The 18,691-nt window shown below is 34.4% G+C and overlaps 1 protein-coding gene across 7 annotated transcripts in view; it reads right to left on the bottom strand.

Annotated features, from left to right (window-relative positions):
• VEZT (vezatin, adherens junctions transmembrane protein) overlaps positions 1 to 18,691 on the bottom strand; it is a 74,102-nt gene that overhangs the window by 18,831 nt on the left and 36,580 nt on the right. For 4 of the 7 annotated variants that reach the window (XR_007402203.1, XR_007402204.1, XM_025439456.3 and 1 more), the window contains 6 exons: positions 16,983 to 17,158; positions 14,638 to 14,913; positions 11,820 to 11,969; positions 7,659 to 7,806; positions 2,816 to 3,150; positions 487 to 680 (listed from right to left, as the gene is read on the bottom strand). Coding sequence is in view for 4 of the 7 variants with exons in the window: in XM_025439456.3 (XP_025295241.1) it covers positions 487 to 680; positions 2,816 to 3,150; positions 7,659 to 7,806; positions 11,820 to 11,969; positions 14,638 to 14,913; positions 16,983 to 17,158 (1,279 nt within the window). In the remaining 3 variants the exon portion in view is untranslated. The remainder of the gene's footprint in view (positions 1 to 486; positions 681 to 2,815; positions 3,151 to 7,658; positions 7,807 to 11,819; positions 11,970 to 14,637; positions 14,914 to 16,982; positions 17,159 to 18,691) is intronic. The other 3 variants (XR_007402205.1, XM_025439454.3, XM_025439457.3) reach the window with 1 other exon arrangement.

Here is an 18,691-nt window from a genome sequence, read left to right as displayed (position 1 = left end):
ACCATTTAATAATGGCACTTAACATATTTCAGACCCTTAATAACAAATACACAGTACTTGCACAAATACACAGTACCGCCTATCATAGCATTGGTTTACTATTTCTGAATTTCTGACATATTTTACCTTAAAAGCAAGACTCCATTTCTGGCCCCTAACTATCAAACTCATTACTACACTAACTGGAAAAGAGTTTCTAGAAGTTCTAATAATGGAAAACACTTATTAAAATCTGTCCTTTCATTAAGTTTTTTAAAAAGGAGCTAAGGATTCAGAGAACTTTCAAATCATATTAATTTGTTTACAAAATAAGGCCAGACTATATTCAGTGTCAATTTGTATGTACAAGTTCAACATTTCTTTCAGTAAGCTAAATTTTGTCAAGTCACTTACATCATAGAGATAAGAAATCCACCTAACAAAATCTTACTGGACTAGAGTAACCATGTATGATAGATGTACATGAAGGAAAGCTCTCACTGGTACCTTTTCTATCTGTGTTTCTTCGTAGTAGTCGGTCCACTTGAGAAATGGCCTCTTCCCAGCAATTGTTGCTTGCCTGAACATGGGGCTGAATCAACTTTAACTTCTGTTCTAGGATTTGATAAGATTCTGATACTAGTTCTTGTGTTTCTTTAGTACAAACAAGTTTTTCAAGTTCATCTTCAAGAATTATTACCCTGAGTAATAAAAACAGAAATGGATTTCTAAAATATTAAATTAATAATTTATAATTCACAAAGCTTATTTAAGTAATAAGCTTATAAGATGAAAAGAGTTCTGGAGATGGAAGGTGATAATGGTTGCACAAAAATGTATACGTACCTAATGCCACTGAAATGTATGCCTAAAAATGGTAAATTTAATGTTATGTGTATTTTGCCACAATGTTTTTAAAAGCTTATAAAAAGTATCACCTATTAAAGAGTATCACCTATTTATTTAACAGAATTTCTTTTACATATATGAGGCCACTTATGAACTGAGAGGATAAATTAAGCTCATTTCATATTTAATAGGAAACAGAACAGAATCAGGGAGATTAGGCATATATATGTATAAATATAATAACATAAAAATTATAGCTAACATTTTACTTGCATTTTACAGATGAGGAATTAGGTCCAGAGAGTTGAAGCAGCTTGCCTAGAGTTATGCAGCTGGGAAGCTGTAAGTCTGGACTGAATCTAAGCACAAAAGTGTAATACCACAGAAAGATAAAGACCATGGTACAAGAATTCAGAAGAGGAGGAAGTTGTTACCAGCTACGGGTACAGACAGGGAACAGCTAAGGAAGAGGTACTTCTGAGGAAGCACTGAAGGATGGATAAAATTTTAACATGTACCAAAATGAAGAAGGTCATTCTAAATGGTACATGGGAAAAGGCATTATGCAGTTTATTTGGACTGAAGGAGTGAGAAATAGAAAGGCAGACTATAATTAGGTTATAGCAAATCATTTCAACAGACTATTTTATACATACTTTGGTCCATGCTGCTATACTCTGAAACCAGTGAAGATTTCTGGTTGAGAAAGCAAATGTATGCCTCAGAAACATTAATTTGGTAGTGAGCACTCTAGAGGCAGAGAGAACAGTAAAAGGGTTAATGCCCTAGTGTCCATACTAGGAAGAGCAGAGGGGATGAGTGAGAATGAGGAGTGACACACAAAACAAATGTTTAGATAACGCTTTTAAAAATTGTGTGCAGCAGTGCCACAGAGCAAATCAGATCTGGTTTGTGACTGGTATACTCTGTTTGAAAGGCAACATATAGTACCATATATAGAATATTTCATTTTTAAACAGGAGACATCCTTCCCATGCGTAATCCACAATCTGCCCCAGGCACAAAGCCCCTCTTTTCCATGTCCATCCAGTGTAGCCTTTTTCTTCCCTGAGCCATCTTCCCTCACTCTAATGCATTCTACTAAGTCCTATGTAGTTCTGATGCTATTGCCAAAAGTCAATTCTTTAGAGACTCTGGCTGTGCCCAATACGGCACTTCCACTGAAAATTTTTCTCTGACATATACCCAACATTTGTTGTCCCCTCAAGTAGAGATTTCCAGGATCAAGTACATCAACTATAATCTCATCAACTCACTGAATTCCCATGCCTTTCCCTGATTACCAACACAACATGACCCCAACCATCATTTGATTCAGTCATATATTAGAAGTATCTGTTACAGAAAAATGTCACTGGACTGAATGGATCCTACATCTGACCAAGGCAGAGTACCAATAATACCAGGCCAAGTAGAAGAAAAACAAATATAAACTATGGACCCTGCATTTTACTATTCAACTTGGGCCAAAAAATGTGTCCTCTGGTTCAGAAAATATCCAAACCTGCTATAATTTATTTTTAAAAATTGTAATATATTATTCTTCAGCTATATATATATTATTATTCAGCTATATATATACCAATACCTTTATAACTTACTGTTCCAGGGCTGGCAGCTATGTTCCTTAAATTGTAGGCTCCAGGTTAAGAGCCCTAATTAAAGAGTTAAAACAAGCTCAATCTTTGTTAACATCTCCATTTCAGCTCTCAAACAGAATGAACACCTGCTTTTGTCTTAGGTTTCTAGGTTTTCTGTTGAAATCAGACAAAGTTAATACTATAAATGACTCCCCCAAATTATAGAACTTAGAATCATTCTTTCTTTGCTACATTAATAGCTATAAACCATCCTCCATGCTGCATGTCTCAATTTTGCTGCTGCTTTCTAGCTATGACACAAGCCAACAGCCAGAATGAAGCTTGCTAATCATGGGGACATTTTCTTATTTGGCTTCTAAACTTACTCATTCAGTAATGCTTTGAGATGGAGTTGCAAGCTGCGTACTGCTGTGTGAACGTTATTCAGTTCTCTTGACTTCTGTTGAGTTTTGGATAGACGTTGGGGTACTACGGACTGGTGCTGAGTTTCAAAGTACCGATAAAACTCATAGCTGCGCTTAAGCTCTTCCAAGCAGGCAGAATGAGCATGAGGTAGACCTTGAGTCACATCAGATAAAATACGATGAGGCAAAAGTGCTGGAGTAAGTAAGGGCCTGGGAGGTGAATTAGTTGTAGAAAGTAGTAGGGCTAACCGTCTGAAGAACTCCGAACTCTGTGCCACCCAGAGTTGAAACAAGACCTAAAAAGAAAAAGGGACTACATCAATAAAAAAAATTGTCAAAATTCAAAACAAACATAAATTTGTTTATCTTAACTTCTGGTTAAATTTCCCACTTTATCCTAAGTAATGAGTATAGCTGAGTTTGAACTAATCCTGAAGAGTAGCCAAGAATGTTAGATTGAGTTATGTAGTCATAGCATGTGAGAACTTCTAATATAAATATAGCATGTAACACCAGTATGTATTTTAGAATAGTTCTATCCTAGAAAAGAAGTGTTGATAACGAGATACACTTATTAAAAATGAATATTCCTTGATGCATTACTTAAAAATTTTACACAAAGTAGAAAAGAAGACAGTAGGAATAATGGACCTATGGAAGTCCAAAGAAATGAATCAGTGATGCATCCAAAATTTTGGGTTCAAAATTATATCATTTTGGTCTAGGGAATAGCTAAGAAATAACATAAAAATCAGTCCCAAGTGTTCATAACTCTGAATGTCTGGCACGAGAAACTGCAAAATCCACTCTTGAGAGATACACCCTGAATCAACAAAGGATTTCTCCAGATGTAGTCCTGTTCAAGATGTGGACAATATCCCACAAATAAACAAATACATGAGGAAGCAATCTAGTATGAGTAAGAGTGGACAACAAAAAGATAAATGAACACTTGGATAATTCAGATTTTAATTTTTCACAGCCGTGGAAGTAGATATTACTTTGATTGCTTTAGTAAATGAACTTTAAGTTATACAATTAATGTATTTAATATGAACCTATTTTACTATTAACTTGCTTTTTTTAACTGAGCAAAGTCAAATTTCTAAACTGCTAAAGACACACTATCTAGGAATTCTTGAATTTATATAAACAGCTTACCTCCCAAGTCTTCTTATTTAATAATTTTGTGACTGCAATTATTTTCTTTAGTCTTTTATTTGATCATTCAGCAAAATCTTGAGCACCTAGATATTGATAATGTTCTAGGTGTTGATAATATGACAGAGTACAAAACTGAAAAAAAAATTCTTTTTTTTTAAGGTTTTATTTATTTATTTATTCATGAGAGATACACAGAGAGAGAAACAGAGACATAGGCAGAGGGAGAAGCAGGCTCCATGCAGGGAGCCTGAGGCAGGACTTGATCCCAGGACCCTGGGATCACGACCTGAGCCAAAGGCAGATGCTCAACCACTGAGCTATCCAGGTGCCCCCAAAATCCTGTTCTTGATGGAATTATATTCAGGTGGCAGGGGTAGCAAAAGATTCTAACAAGTAAAAGATAGTTTCTTGGCTGATGAGCTATGGGAAAAAACACAGCAGAGAAGGGGAATAGTGAATGTGTGTATACATAGGGAGAGGGAAAGGGAGAGAGGCAGAAGGAGGGAAAGATGGGGTGGCCAAAAAGGTCTCTAAAAAAGCGTCATCTGAAGGAATTGAGCCATGGGACTATTAACAGGGAAGAGAGTTACAGGAAGCAGGAGGTTCAAGTGCCAAGTCCTGTAGTAGGAGTATACAGTATGTGGCATATCTGAAGAACAGTAAGGTCAGTATGGCTGGGTACAATAAGTAAGGGAAGCATGGTAAGCAATGAAGTCCCTGAAATAACTGGCTTTTATTCTAAGAAAAATGGGGAGCCGCTGAAGGGTTCTGAACAGTCAGAAGGTTACTACAATAATCCAGGTGAGAGTTAAAGGTAGCTTGTACGACACTGGTTAGTGGCTAAGAGGAGAGCGATAGTGAGACTCTGGATATACCATAAAAATAGAACAAAGACAATCTCTTGACAGACGGTTTATGAGAGTAAAGTGTTATCAAGGATGATGGAGTTTGGGCCACAGCAATGGAAAGAGTTAAGTTGGCATAGCTTAAATCATTATTGAATCACTACTACATTCTCCAGTTAAACAAAACTAAGAAATATACATTTTTTCCCATTTGTTGTTTGGATAGGGAAGTGGCTCTGGATAACAGCATAACCACTGCTTATGGGCAAATAGCATTTTTTAAATGCTTTAATGATTTAAAGCATTTTCACAAAATGGGGATTTTTTTTTAAAGCAGGAAAAATACTTTAAAAAACCTAAATGAAAAAACTAGATGAAAAAACCTAGTTAAAAATTTGAACAAAGAAAAGAGAGATAAGGATTCTATTATACTTAATATTCCATATACATTGCCTTGGGCACAACAAAGAGTAGTTTTTTTTTGTTTAAAGGTATACCACTTGCTAAATTTTTCTGAGAGAAGATATGTGAACAATAAAATCTAAATCCAAAAGGTATTTTCTTTATAGACACACTAAAAATTACAAAGGGAAACAAAAGGCCCTGATTTATTTGTAAAACATCTTTCACTATATTTTTTTAAAAAGCTTTAATTAATGTTGTCCTTTAGGGAGAGAATTTTCCTTTAAAATTTGACTTACAAAATCCGTTTTTAAATTCTTTATCTGGGTACAATGACAACTATACAAGGTGGCAAAACACTGTTTTTGAACATTATACAGAGGTTTTCAGTAGTTTATAAACTCTATGGACCTCAAGATAAAGCTTCTTGCAGAGACTGATATTCCTGGTAATAAAGCAACACAATCATTGAGTTTGGTTATGGATTACTTACGTGTCAAGATAAAAGCAAAAGCCAAAGTAGTAAAGTTAGTTTAATTTGTAAAACAACTTTAAGATTTTTATTTATTTGAGAAAGACTGTGAGCATGAGAGGGCATAGTGGGGGAGGGAAAGGCAGAAGCAGACTCCTCACAGAGCATGGAGCCTGACGCAGGGCTCAGACCCAGGACCCTGAGACATGACTTGAGCAGAAGGCAGACACTTAACTGACTGAGCCACTCAGGTGTCCCTATGTTAAACTGCATTACGAACAACTTTAGGGAATCAAGGAAACCAGTAAGAAAATTATTGCAGTAACCTAGGTAAGAAATGATGAGGGCTAGAATGAAGATGGGCAGGAAGGGATATAATGGATGGGTTTAAACATTTTCAAGGTCAAACAGACACAAGAATCTATTGACAAACTGGATACAGGGGTAAAAAGATAAGAAGGATGGTATCCAGGTTTCTAGCTTAATAAGTTGTGTGCCGCCATTTATTGAAATGGGATAGAAAGGTGGTAAGAATAAATCAAGGCAAATTTCAAGTAATAGTAAAGGAAAAAAGAAAACCAAAAGAATTAGAATATTTATGTGAATCTGAAAATTTTAAAGATACAGAGATCAATGCAGTCTCAAAACAAAATGGATCTTGGTATGTATGCTGTCAACTACACTTGCACGGGCTTTCATGGGTATCAAGTGAAGTTCTTAAGATTAGAAACAAAGAGATATCTAAGTGGTGTTTGCTAAATACTGAGAAGGAATCTAAAGACACTGGGACTGACTATTTAAAACCACTACTAGAATCTTACCAAACACATGGTTTTTGTAACTTGCTTTTATTTTGTTTTTTCCATCTTAAAATTTTTCTACTACTCATTTCAAAGAATGTACCATAAATCATCATTAATCTTATATCACTGAACTTTTGTTTCCAATATTTATCGTTGTAGGAATACCATGAACCTACCTAGAGTATATTTTGATTACTTAGATAAATCTTTAAGATTACTGAAGAGTATGTATCTTTCTGAAGATTGATACTAACTGCTAAAGTGAACCAATTTATACTTTTATTAAAAGGTCTCTTTTATTGTTAGGTCTCTCTGATCTTCATAGATAACAACTATTACCAACTTTTTTTTTTTAATTTATTTATTTTTATTTATTTATGATAGTCACAGAGAGAGAGGCAGAGACACAGGCAGAGGGAGAAGCAGGCTCCATGCACCGGGAGCCCGACGTGGGATTCGATCCCGGGTCTCCAGGATCGCGCCCTGGGCCAAAGGCAGGCGCCAAACCGCTGCGCCACCCAGGGATCCCTATTACCAACTTTTAAGATCCTTAGCAAAATATCTACCTATTGCTAATGAGATTTAAAGTTTTGTATTTATCGGCCATTTCTATTTGTTCCTTTGTGAACCAGTTTATGCACCTGACATAACTGGTCTAGGCTTCATATACCATGGTACTCTTTATGTAGAAAGATTTGTATCTATCCTTGTTAAAAATCACTGCAATTTTTTAACTTAAAAGTTAATTTTTATATAGTCAAATAGATCATTTTAGGCAGATTTTCCAAGGAAAGATTTTGATCTTCAGAGTTCTTTACCCAAGTTTGTTAAAACAAATAGTCATAAAATCATTCATATTGGTTTTCTATTAATGTAAAATCACTTATCTATAAACTCTGATTTAAGGCAAGAAATGCTTTTAATAAGAATTTTAGGTATTTTGATATCAAAATATAAGGATCACCTCATCCAATCTTCATGATGCTCTCAACTCTTAAAGACAGCTTCACAAACATCAAGAAGGATATATTATGATGATAGTATTTAGCCATTTACATTAATATAGCACAGGTACAATCTATCTTTTGGTCAGCCCTTCCGCTCCACAGACAGATTACCTTCAAAGCAGGCAGGCTAAAGCCATCTGTAAGATTATGGGCTTCCTCTTCTGAAATCTGCTCTTCACTAAGTCCCAGGCCCAGCTCCTTAAAAGGCACCACACAGATGTAGTTGGTTACATTGTCACTCTCAGAGTTCAGGGGGTAGGTTAAATTAGGTTAAGGCAATCAACAAAGCCTTTTCATTAAAAGTATAAAGGGTACAGTAAAACCATCAAAGATTACTAATCTTTATTCTGAACTGTGACTTGAGGTGATGAATGCCCATTAAAAAAAACAAAACAAAAACAATCTCAAAATCTACTATATTAACATACCTCTGGTATCTTACAGGATACTTGTGAATAAAGTATCTTTACATCTATCTAAATAATTAAAAGTTCAACTCTTTACAAGTGCTAAAGTGCTAACTTCGTTATTTCTGACCAGTACCTTTAGAAACTGTATCCTGTACTTTACTGTAATCATGGCTGAGGGCCTGACTATGCTCTAGGAAACATCTCTTCTTTGCAGTGTGCACCCCGCAGAACATCATTAGCACTAAGCCTGTTGTATTTAAGTTGTTCCACACAGACTACTGTTCTGTTTCTGCTTTCCTCTTCCTCATGGGCATCTATCAAATTTACTATGTGATATTTTTCCCCTTCAAGAGATTTTGTTTTGTTGCTGTTTTTAATTTAAGGTTTTTGTGGGTGGTGGTGGGGGGGCGGGTGGAACAGAGGGAAAGAGGAAATCTTAAGTAAGGCTCCAAGGCTCCATGCTGGGCTAGATGCTCCCAGCATGGAACCTGATAGGGCCTTGATCTCACAACCCTGAGATCATGACCTGAGCCGAAATCAAGAGTCAGATGCTTAACTGACTGAGGCACCCAGGTACCAGCCCCCCTTCAACAGTTTTTGTAAAGAATTATATCCATACAATTCCTGATACTGAACTATTTTTATATTTCTAGCATACTCCTATCTGGTCATATAACAATATTTTAATATAGTACTATAGTAAATCTATAAATATTCTATTTAAGTATTTTGTATCTCCATCTGTGAGATTGGTCTAATTTTTAATTCTTTGTAACTTGTGTTTTGGTACTGCAGTTATAGAATCTTCATAAATAAAATGATGTAGGGGAGGCTTCCTAACCTTTTCTATGGTCTGAAATAGTTTTTTTTTTTTTTTTTTTCCGGCAGGACAAGAACTAGGATTTATTTTAGCAGAAGTGATGTCCGGGAGCCACACGGGTGGGCCCAGGAGCAGCCACGGCAGCAAAGGCCTGGAAGACAAGGCGCCTCTGCCCTCCCGGCCCACGGCTGCCCCGGGGAGAGAGCCAGAGGAAGCCCGGGCCGCCGCGGCACAAGATGAAATAGTTTTTAAAAAACTTTAAAAACCATCTGGATCTGATAGTTAAAATTTCTTTTATCAATTTAGTTTTTGAACATGTAAATATATCTACAGGATTAAAAATTAATAAGGTATAAAAAATTCATAAGGCATTAAGAGGACAGTAAAAAGTGCCTTCTACCCTTGTCCCTTAGCCACCTCATTTCCCTGGCCAAAGGCAAAAGCAATCACTCTTACTAGTATTGCTCAAGACATCCTTGTGCATCTTTCAAGATATTATGTATACATGCATACATAAAAGCAAATCCAAATATATAAATGTGTATGTGGGGATATATATCATATACAATATATATGTATCTCCCACATATATATAAAAGCTACACACACACACAGTTATGCACAAATGGAAGCATAGCATAAATAATGCTCTGTACACCTCATTTTTTTCCCAACAACATAATTTGGGTATCATTCCACAGTAGTGCATCAAAAACTTTATCACTTTTTTACAGCTGCAAGTTTTCCATTGTTTATATATAACCAGGTGTTTTCTTTTTTAAATGGATTATTTTTTATCACATACCAAATCTCTTTTAAGTTTTTGAAATCTTCCCAGGTCAGTTTTGAAGGTCTGTATTTTGATAAGAAATTAACCATTTCCTCCTACATTTTCAAAGTTGCTGCCCCAAAGTTGTATATATTATCTCCTTATACATATTTTAATTTCTTCCCTATCTATGGTTACACCTCTGTTCTCATTACTAACTTTGTATATTTCTACTCTTTGATCAGGCATCCAAGGGTTTATATTGGTCTTTTTAAAGAAATAATAGGTGGATTCTTTTTTATTTTAATTCTTTAAGGTTTCTTGTGTGGTAAATATGTTCTGGTCCCTGACTACTCTGAATCTCATCTCATACCCCAACTCCCAACCTACTGTGCTCTCTAGTCAGGATGGCCTTCTTGCTATATTCAATCACACTAAAATAACTCCTGTCACAAGATCTTTTTACTCACTGGTCCATCAAATTAGAACATGATCTTTCTCCTCATTCAAATCTCTTTTTAAATGTCAACTCCTTAGTGAGACCTTCCCCTACGATCCAATCAAAAGCAGTAACCCACCAATCACTCTCTATCCTACTCTGCTGGGGCTTTTTACTCTATAATAGATATGTGAAAATCTCATCTGTTCACTTTTTATTCATTATCTAATCCACTAATCCACTAGAAGGTAAGAGTCATGAGTACAAAGATTTTGTCTTTCTTGTTCACTGCTAGGTTTCTATTATCTAGGAAAATGGCACAGGAAACACAAATTTGCAATCTTCATTAGGCTATCCCTTTTACTCCCTTACCCCTCACTAAACTGTTAAGAAACTTGAGGCAGGGATCATGTCTATTACGTGTACCACCATAAATTTAGTGACTGGCATATTGCTTGGCACTGAGTTTATTCTCCAAAAACATTTACTGAATGAGTAACTACTTGAAGTTCACATGCCACACTACCATATCTCTATCTATTTTCGTATCTTTGCTTCATTCTACTTGGAATGCAGACACTTATTATCCTCAAGGTCAAGTCCTTAAAAGCATTCTCTGACCCTACTGACCAAGTATATGTCATGCTATGTTGGAAGGTACCCTCAGCACTTATACTGTATTATGAACACCAGCTTATCTATTAAGTACACTCAAGTCTTTAGAAGTAGGGCATATAAGTTTTTATGTCTTTGTAGCACAGAGCAGAAGTATTTAGGTAGCAGGGAATTGAATGGACAAATTCATGACTAAAATTAAAATGCTTTCAATTTCCAAAGTATTATAGTACTGTACAGTTAAAAAATATATAGAAAAGATTTTAAGTCATAAGTCCTACAGTCAAGACACAACTTCACCTCTTACCAGTTGTGTAACACCAAGCAAATCACACAAAATGGAGATTTTATTTAGTTTTTCTCCTAAAATGGAGATAAAAAGACCTAGCTGGAAAGGTATATATAAAGATATAATAAAGCACTCTGTAAACTTAACATTTACAGAGTTTACCCCAAATACTGAAGGTACAAGTAGTGTTTTTGCATTCCATTTACTCATAATTTAAATTATCTATGAATTTTAACTGAAATAAAGATCCTATATACCTTTATTTCCTGATAAACAGAACTAATTTCCTGACTTAGTAAATTTAAGTGACAGACTTACTGTCATGCAGTCTCTGAGTGTTTATTATACACCAGACAATATCTAAGCACTTTACATGCACTAACTCATTTGATGTCAACAAAAAAGAGTCAGGAAGAGTATGCTGTTATTGCCATTTTTAAAATGAATAAAGTGAGGTACAGAAAGTTAAGAAGCTTGCTTAGAGGTCAGCTAGGCAGTGACCAATACAGCCAAAATTTAAACTTAACCAATCTGACTTGAGAGATTCTGTTTTTATGAAAGGGGAAGGATTTCCTGTTACCAGTTTATTCCCATGTCATGACGCATATTTGCTGGGTCCAGTAACTTAAAAATGTCAGACCTAGCAAGGCCAGATTCTCCTGACTTTATTCTTTAGACAAGTGAAGGGAGGGCCTTCAAGTTTTTTCCTTGTTGAAACTGAGCCACACAAGAACAGAAAAACTTTCTTCCTGTCTGTTATTGTTATTCCCTCTAGAATGCTTTTCCAGTTTTAAAATAGAAGTGATAATGGAAATTAGCTTTAAAACAGGCATCTCAGTTTACACTCAACTTATACAGGATGCAACTATGCTATCTATATTCACAACTCTGGAAGCATATTTATTCTTACATATAGACAGAAAAGGATATTTTTTCAGCATATATAGGGTAGCTAGCCTTGCTGCTTGAAAGTTGGCTCTTACAGTTCTGTAGACAGCTTTCCGAAGACCGATGAGATGCTGACTGGGATGCTGTCCAGCTTTATTAAATGGGCAAGCAGCACTGACCCTGTCAAGCAAACTTGAAAAGTAAAATGTGATACAACTGTACAGGTGTCCTAATGTTTTTGTTTCCTCAATCCACAATTCTATTAAACTTAGAAAAAAAATCCTTTTTTGTGATTTTTATTAGAAAATGACTGTAAATATCCCAATTCAGGTCTCACAAATAGTCATTTCTCTGATACATGTATAGCCACCAAAAAAAAAAGACAAATGAAAAATTAAAATCTCAGAGTAAAGGCTTCTTCTGATATGAGAAAACAATAAATTTTAGTCAAAATATAGTAGAAATGTAGGAATACTTATGTAAGACATTGCAACTTTTTGATATAGACACTCTACTTGTTAAAATATACTAGAGCAGTACTACTTTATATTCAGTTTTTAAAACCTATATCTACAGTAAGCATGAAAGCCTTAATTATAAAAACTTTTACATTCTTAATATGCATTTAATATGTTCATTAATCATATTTTTGGTCACTTGTACAGAACAATCAAATATTATATAGAAATACATTCTGTACATTCATAAAAGTAGGGTAAAATGACTTACCCACCTGCTGCCACTGGCACTTACCTACTCAAAATGAAGTAGGGGACGCAGAGAGATAACAGGACCAGTGGCCAACAGGGGAATGCAAGTAGAAAGGCAAAGGAAGGGTTACTAGGTAGTAGCAGAGCTACTCTCAAAGCTATTCAAGAAGATGCATTTTATAGCACTTTCCAAAAGATAAAAGGGGAGTACCTATTTGCAACAATGATATATAATATCATCCTTTTATTAATGAAACAAAAAATAATTACATATTACATAGTTATCAGATAATAGTTTTTTCACCTAACCAGTAACCTTTCCTAGTAACAAAACAAAATATTGAAATTTATAAATTTCTTATACTATAACCATAAATTTTCAAAACAAGATTATCTAACTCAAAACTCTTAAAATATTAAATCAAACTAAAATACATTCAGACATTAACGAAATGAGACAAAAAATGGTTAAATTCCTTGCTAAAGATGACAAATCGAGGCAGAACAAAACACATGTTTTCAATTTATGGTACTATTATTGAGTTTCATTTTACTAATAAATCAGTTGTAAAGATGACAATATTTCTAAAAGCGTTATGGTTCAAGATTCATTATCCTTCATAATTTTTTCTCAATCCATTATCCAGTTAGATGGAGATAAGTGAAACAATTTTTTCCAACATTTCTTTTGTCTGACTGCACGTCAACAGAGTTGTAATCTAGTGGTAAGTCCTGTCTAGCTGGCCTATTTTAGCTCTTTGTGCCAATTCTATACATAATTCTCTAATGTAAGTTGGAAAATGACAAAAAGCACAAAATCCCCTATATATGCCTAAACATTAACTGGACACCTAGCCACTCTGCTTAACCAATCTTCTCAATGAAATACTGTGCAAATCAAGAATGAAAAGGAGCTATTTTTAACTTTTAAAATCAAGATGCTCAAACAACTTAATATTTGCTATTCTCTACCAACAAACAGACTTTAACTATAATAGAAGGACAAAAATTAACAGAGAACTATTACATTTTGAATTAAGCAGAAAGGGAAATTACAAAATCTCCTTCATGGCTTGGCATTGTTTAAACACTGTTCTAGAATGCAACAGAGTGAAGAAGGAGATGACTACTGGAGATTCTTCTACTACCTGGGTCATGATTTTCCATAGACAGTTTTCCTGTCAGTACTGTTTAAGTGTTATTCTAGAGAATGGCAAAGTGAAGAACGAGTTGACTACCCACGGTTCTTCTGTGCTCCCTTTATGTGATTTTCCAGGTATTAGTAAAATTAAGAGTAATTATTATTCTTCACCATATACTTACTTTCTCCCACCTACATATTGCAAAGGTTATAGGAGTTAAATAAATCATCATATAGTACAGTACAACTGTTATTTGCTAGTGGTTAGTAGGTAGCCTAGTGGGCTGGAAACAAGCTCTAGAGTCAGGTGGAATAGATCTGAACAATTGCTCTCCCATGTGTAACTGTATGCTTTTAGTTATATGTAAAATTACCTAACACAGTATTTGGAACATAAATAGTACTCAATAAATAAATATAACTACCCTTTTAATAAACACCCTATATATCTGGTAGCTTAATATTTAATTATGAATAGACTAGAATATTTAATTTAACTTCCTGTGAGAAGGTGAAACATCATTATTTGTCTGATATTCTGAGAGTATTAGTGCCAAAATATCTTCTAACATTTACCTAAGGAATATCCTTAATGCATGTCAAAATTTTTCAGAATGAATTCAAGTCCGATACATCTATTGTTTAAACTGAGGAAAGAGAGCATCTGGCAGAGAGTAAAGGAAACAAAGATTTGTTGGGTAATTTTGCATGCTAGGTCAATGTGAGGCACTCTCTCTACATTATCTCATAAAATAATCACATGATAACACAGAAATAATCATAATTCTCAAAGCTCTTCGGTTTCTCAAAGTAGATAAGCAGAATCACACTACATATTAAATCCAGCATATAATGTATTTATTCCTTCACAGTTAATAGACTTTAGTAAGTGCCTAAGGGGAACCTACTTTTTAAAAAAATGCAACACAGAAATGAAAATAGGTAATAAAATTCTAATTTATGGAGTAGAAAAAGATTATTTTAAAAATAAAATGAAGAATGAACTCACAGTGTAAATCCTCTGGAAATGACTTCAGTTTCTTGAATAAGACGTAAAGCTTTTCTCACAAGGTTAGTAAAAGCTCGGCTATTTGTTGCTGTATCTTCTAAATGGACATGGTATTTTTTTAGAGTTACTTGTAGTTTGGCTGTCCTCCATAATCTCAAAGCTCTTATGATCAGAAAAATAAATAGAATCATTCCCCATACCAGCCAGGAAGATACAATCCACCAAGTAGGAAGCATAATGAGCAAACTAATGAAGGCAAACAACACTGAGACATCCCTACAACAAAGAAACCGAGAAAATGATATTCATCAGACCAGAGAAAGATGTATTACTTTAATCAGTAATTTAGGTTTACTAAAATAGATAAAATGCTAGCTTCTTTGTAAAGTAAAACTTAAAAAACTATGATATTTAAACAAGTAATGTGAAATAGTTAAAAAAAAATCTAGCAACTAAATAATGGTGCTTAGGTATTAAATTCTGAGCTAAGTTTAGGTAATACATGTCTTCTGAAATGACTTTTTTTTTTTTTAAAGATATGGACTCCTCTAACCTAAAAACAAAGTATAGAGTTTAAAATCCAACTTTAAAATTTAAAAGAAAAATAATTTTTACTAATTTTTAATATTAAAATACATTTTAATAAGTCATTATTTAATAAGTCATTATTATTTTTTTAATAAGTCATTATTATGAGTTCTTTTCCCAAGTCAGACACTAATTACTTGCACAGAAACAAATATCTCAAGAAAATATAAGTATTTTTCCAATAGAAATAATATATACTTGAGTAACTGTTTCATTTAAGTCATCTAATTTTAAATAATCACTATCATAAATCTGGAATATACATACTTATAGCAGCCCATAATATGCACAAGCTTTGTACTTTTACACTGCTTTATTTATTGATTGATTTTTAAAAGATTTTATGTATTTATTCATGAGAGACAGAATGAGAGGCAGAGACACAGGCAGAGGGAGAAGCAGGCTCCATGCAGGGAGTCTGATGTGGGACTCGATTCCGTGACTCCAGGATCATACCCTGGGCCAAAGGCAGGCACTAAACTGCTGAGCTACCCAGGGATCCCCTACATTGCTTTAAATTAAGTAAAAATATATATGATTTTTTTTTTCTCTAGGTCAATTAGAAATCTATAGACTAAAATCCATCTTTCAGGCAATGAAGACTTTGGTAAAAAGGTATACAAGAAACAGGTGAATATAGGGAGATGTATCTGAGGATATCTAGAAAAACACTTAAAGATAGTTTAATAATCATTATAAAGAAAGTCACGTGTAAGAATGCTTCCTAATAAATATTTACCTGCCCTAATTTCTTTTGGAATCCTTTAACTTTCAGATGGTACTGATAATATCAAAGCAAAATCTCATCATATACTTTTATGTATTAACAGCAAAATCTAAAAGTATTTACAGGCCTGAAGGCTGCTTAATCACATCATGGCTAAAGGAAACTTGAAAGTTAAAGCTGTAAAATTCTTAAAACCCTGGTTCCTTGTAGCAGCCCCTTGCATTCTTATATTTGTAAAGGATAAGATGCTTTACTTCATCATGATGCTGAGTGCTACAGATTTAGAAGACATACCTTGCTACCTGTTACAGTATGAAACATTTGTCAGCATGACAGGGAAGACATAAATTCAGAACACTGAGGCCAATGTTATGTAACTGCCTGGATAACTTGAATAGTTCAAGCAATGATTTTGTTCACTTAATAAACCCATACTTTAATAGGAAGAAGACATGAACAGTTCTTTATATATAAATCCTTTTTGCTATTCTTTCTAAAATCATGGCCTGGGATTTCTGCATTAGACACAAATACTTCAAGTAGTCAAAAAGTTTTAAGGATTGAATTGTCAGTCTATTCTCTACAGCTTCTTGCCAACAAATCAAGAATTGACTGTTTTACCTCATGTCCCATCCTATTATTGATATTTCTATAATGTGTTTATGATATAATCTATTAACTTTAAAGATATATGAAGAATTGGCTAGGACTGCACGCACACATGTATACAGGTATATGGGTAAGAGAGATTCCTGGGGCAATGTTATGCCTGCTCGTGGGTTATTAAACACAAAACTAATTATACTGAATTAAAATATGTAACAATAGGATTTTTTTCCAGCTTCACTTTAAATAGTATTTATTTTGGAAAGGTACTTAAAAAAAAAAAAAGCCTCTTTGGTATCATTACATTAATTACTATGTTAAAATGTATGGAATGTTTATGTCTTTACAATAGAGAATATGATGATGGATTTCCTCTGCTAATACCATATACATAAGCAAAGGATAGATGATTTCTGGACAGTACCAAATATTAGGGGTTGCCAAGGAGCAAAGCGTTGGAAGGTGTCCATTTTCCTGTTGTTGAGGTTGCCCTGCAGACAGGATACTGGGATCAAGTAGCTCAATCAGTTCCACATCCTCTTGTAACAGAACTTCCTGTTGCAGGATGGTATGTAGTGAGTCGAGTCGGAATCCAATATCCTTGCCATTAAAAAACCGGAAGAGAGGCATTATTACATACATAATTTTGTATTAAAGGCTAAGCTCCTAATATGCTAACAAAATTTAGAGAATTTATTTTCAGTATAGCCTCCAAGAAGAAGATACAACAGTCCAATCAATCTATCTTTAGTATGATGTATGGGATTTTAGTTTCACTGTAAATGTGAAGCAAAGATTGAGATGGATGTTACTGAGCCACCAGATGTGAATTATAAACTTTTAATAAAGAAATGTGAAGTATCTATAGACTAATAAACCTGTCTAGTTAAGCCTAATTAATTAAATTGCTGGAACAGAGCATGGAAACTATAATCCTGTAACATAAGATGCTGTCCCTGGATACTGTAACAATATGGCCAATAAAGTAAGAATTACATCAGCAGGATCCAGACCTAAAAACAGACTTTGGATATTAAAAACACAACATTAAGGAATGTAATGCAAAACGACACTAACATGTGCATAGCACTTTATAGTTTACAAAATGCTTTCACATACACTAGCTCATTTATTCCTTCCTCTTTTTCTTCTATCAAAAAAATTATATATACCAGGAACCATACTTGACACCAAGGGCACAAAAAATGAGCATAACATACAAGTCTCTACTCTTAAAGAATTCACAATTTAATGAAGAGGACTAAAAAGTAAACAGTTACAACATAATGAGCAAAGAGTGCAATAAGGTGTATGCTGGAGTATTACGAAAATGGCACAGAGGAACCAAAACTTGCAATGAAGTTGGAGAAAGGAGAAGAGGTGATGCCTGAGCTCAGTCTTAGAGCATGAACAAGAACTGACCAGATCAAAGAGTTGGAAGAGGGGGATGGGAAGAACAAAAGCCAAGTCATTCCTTTCAGTTTTACATAGAGTGTACATGGTAAAAAGGTGAAAGACGAAGGGTGCCTGGCTGGCTAGGGAGGAGGAGAATCCAACTCTTGATCTTAGGGTTACAAGTTTGAGCCACATGTTCAGTGTAGAGGTTACTTAAATAAATAGCTAAACATAAAAAAAAAAAAAAAAAAAAAAGGTGAGAGGTAAAGTAGCAATGTTACACAGGTGAACTTCCACAAAAACTCCATGATGTACATTTCCATCCTCCTCTATGTTCTATAGAGGAGAAAACTGAAGCCCAAAGAGAATAAGTAACTTTCCAGAATTCTAATTTCAGATCCTAAATCTTTGGTAATCAGTTATATTTCTCTAAATGGAGTCTGCTGCATGAAAAATACAAAGTTTTATTATGTATTAAATTTAGGAATAGAATGGTCCTATTATAAGATAAAAATAAAGAGAGATCTTTTAATGACAAGGCCTTTAGCTATTAAAGTAAAACTAGGGTTTGAAGGCAATGGATTTGCTCTTCTTAGCCAGTTAATCATTCCCACACAGGAGCCAACCTATCCTGCCTAAGTTGACCATAATGGGGACTTAATAAGAATGCAGTGATCCAAAAAAAAAAAAAGAATGCAGTGATCCATATACCTAACTATCTAACTATGAGTGCATGTC

The sequence above is a fragment of the Canis lupus genome, chromosome 15 (assembly GCF_003254725.2).
Source record: "Canis lupus dingo isolate Sandy chromosome 15, ASM325472v2, whole genome shotgun sequence".
NCBI classification, from domain to species: domain Eukaryota; kingdom Metazoa; phylum Chordata; class Mammalia; order Carnivora; family Canidae; genus Canis; species Canis lupus.
The sequence above is the reverse complement of the archived record's forward strand: the minus strand, read 5'-3'. Positions and strand labels throughout refer to the sequence as shown.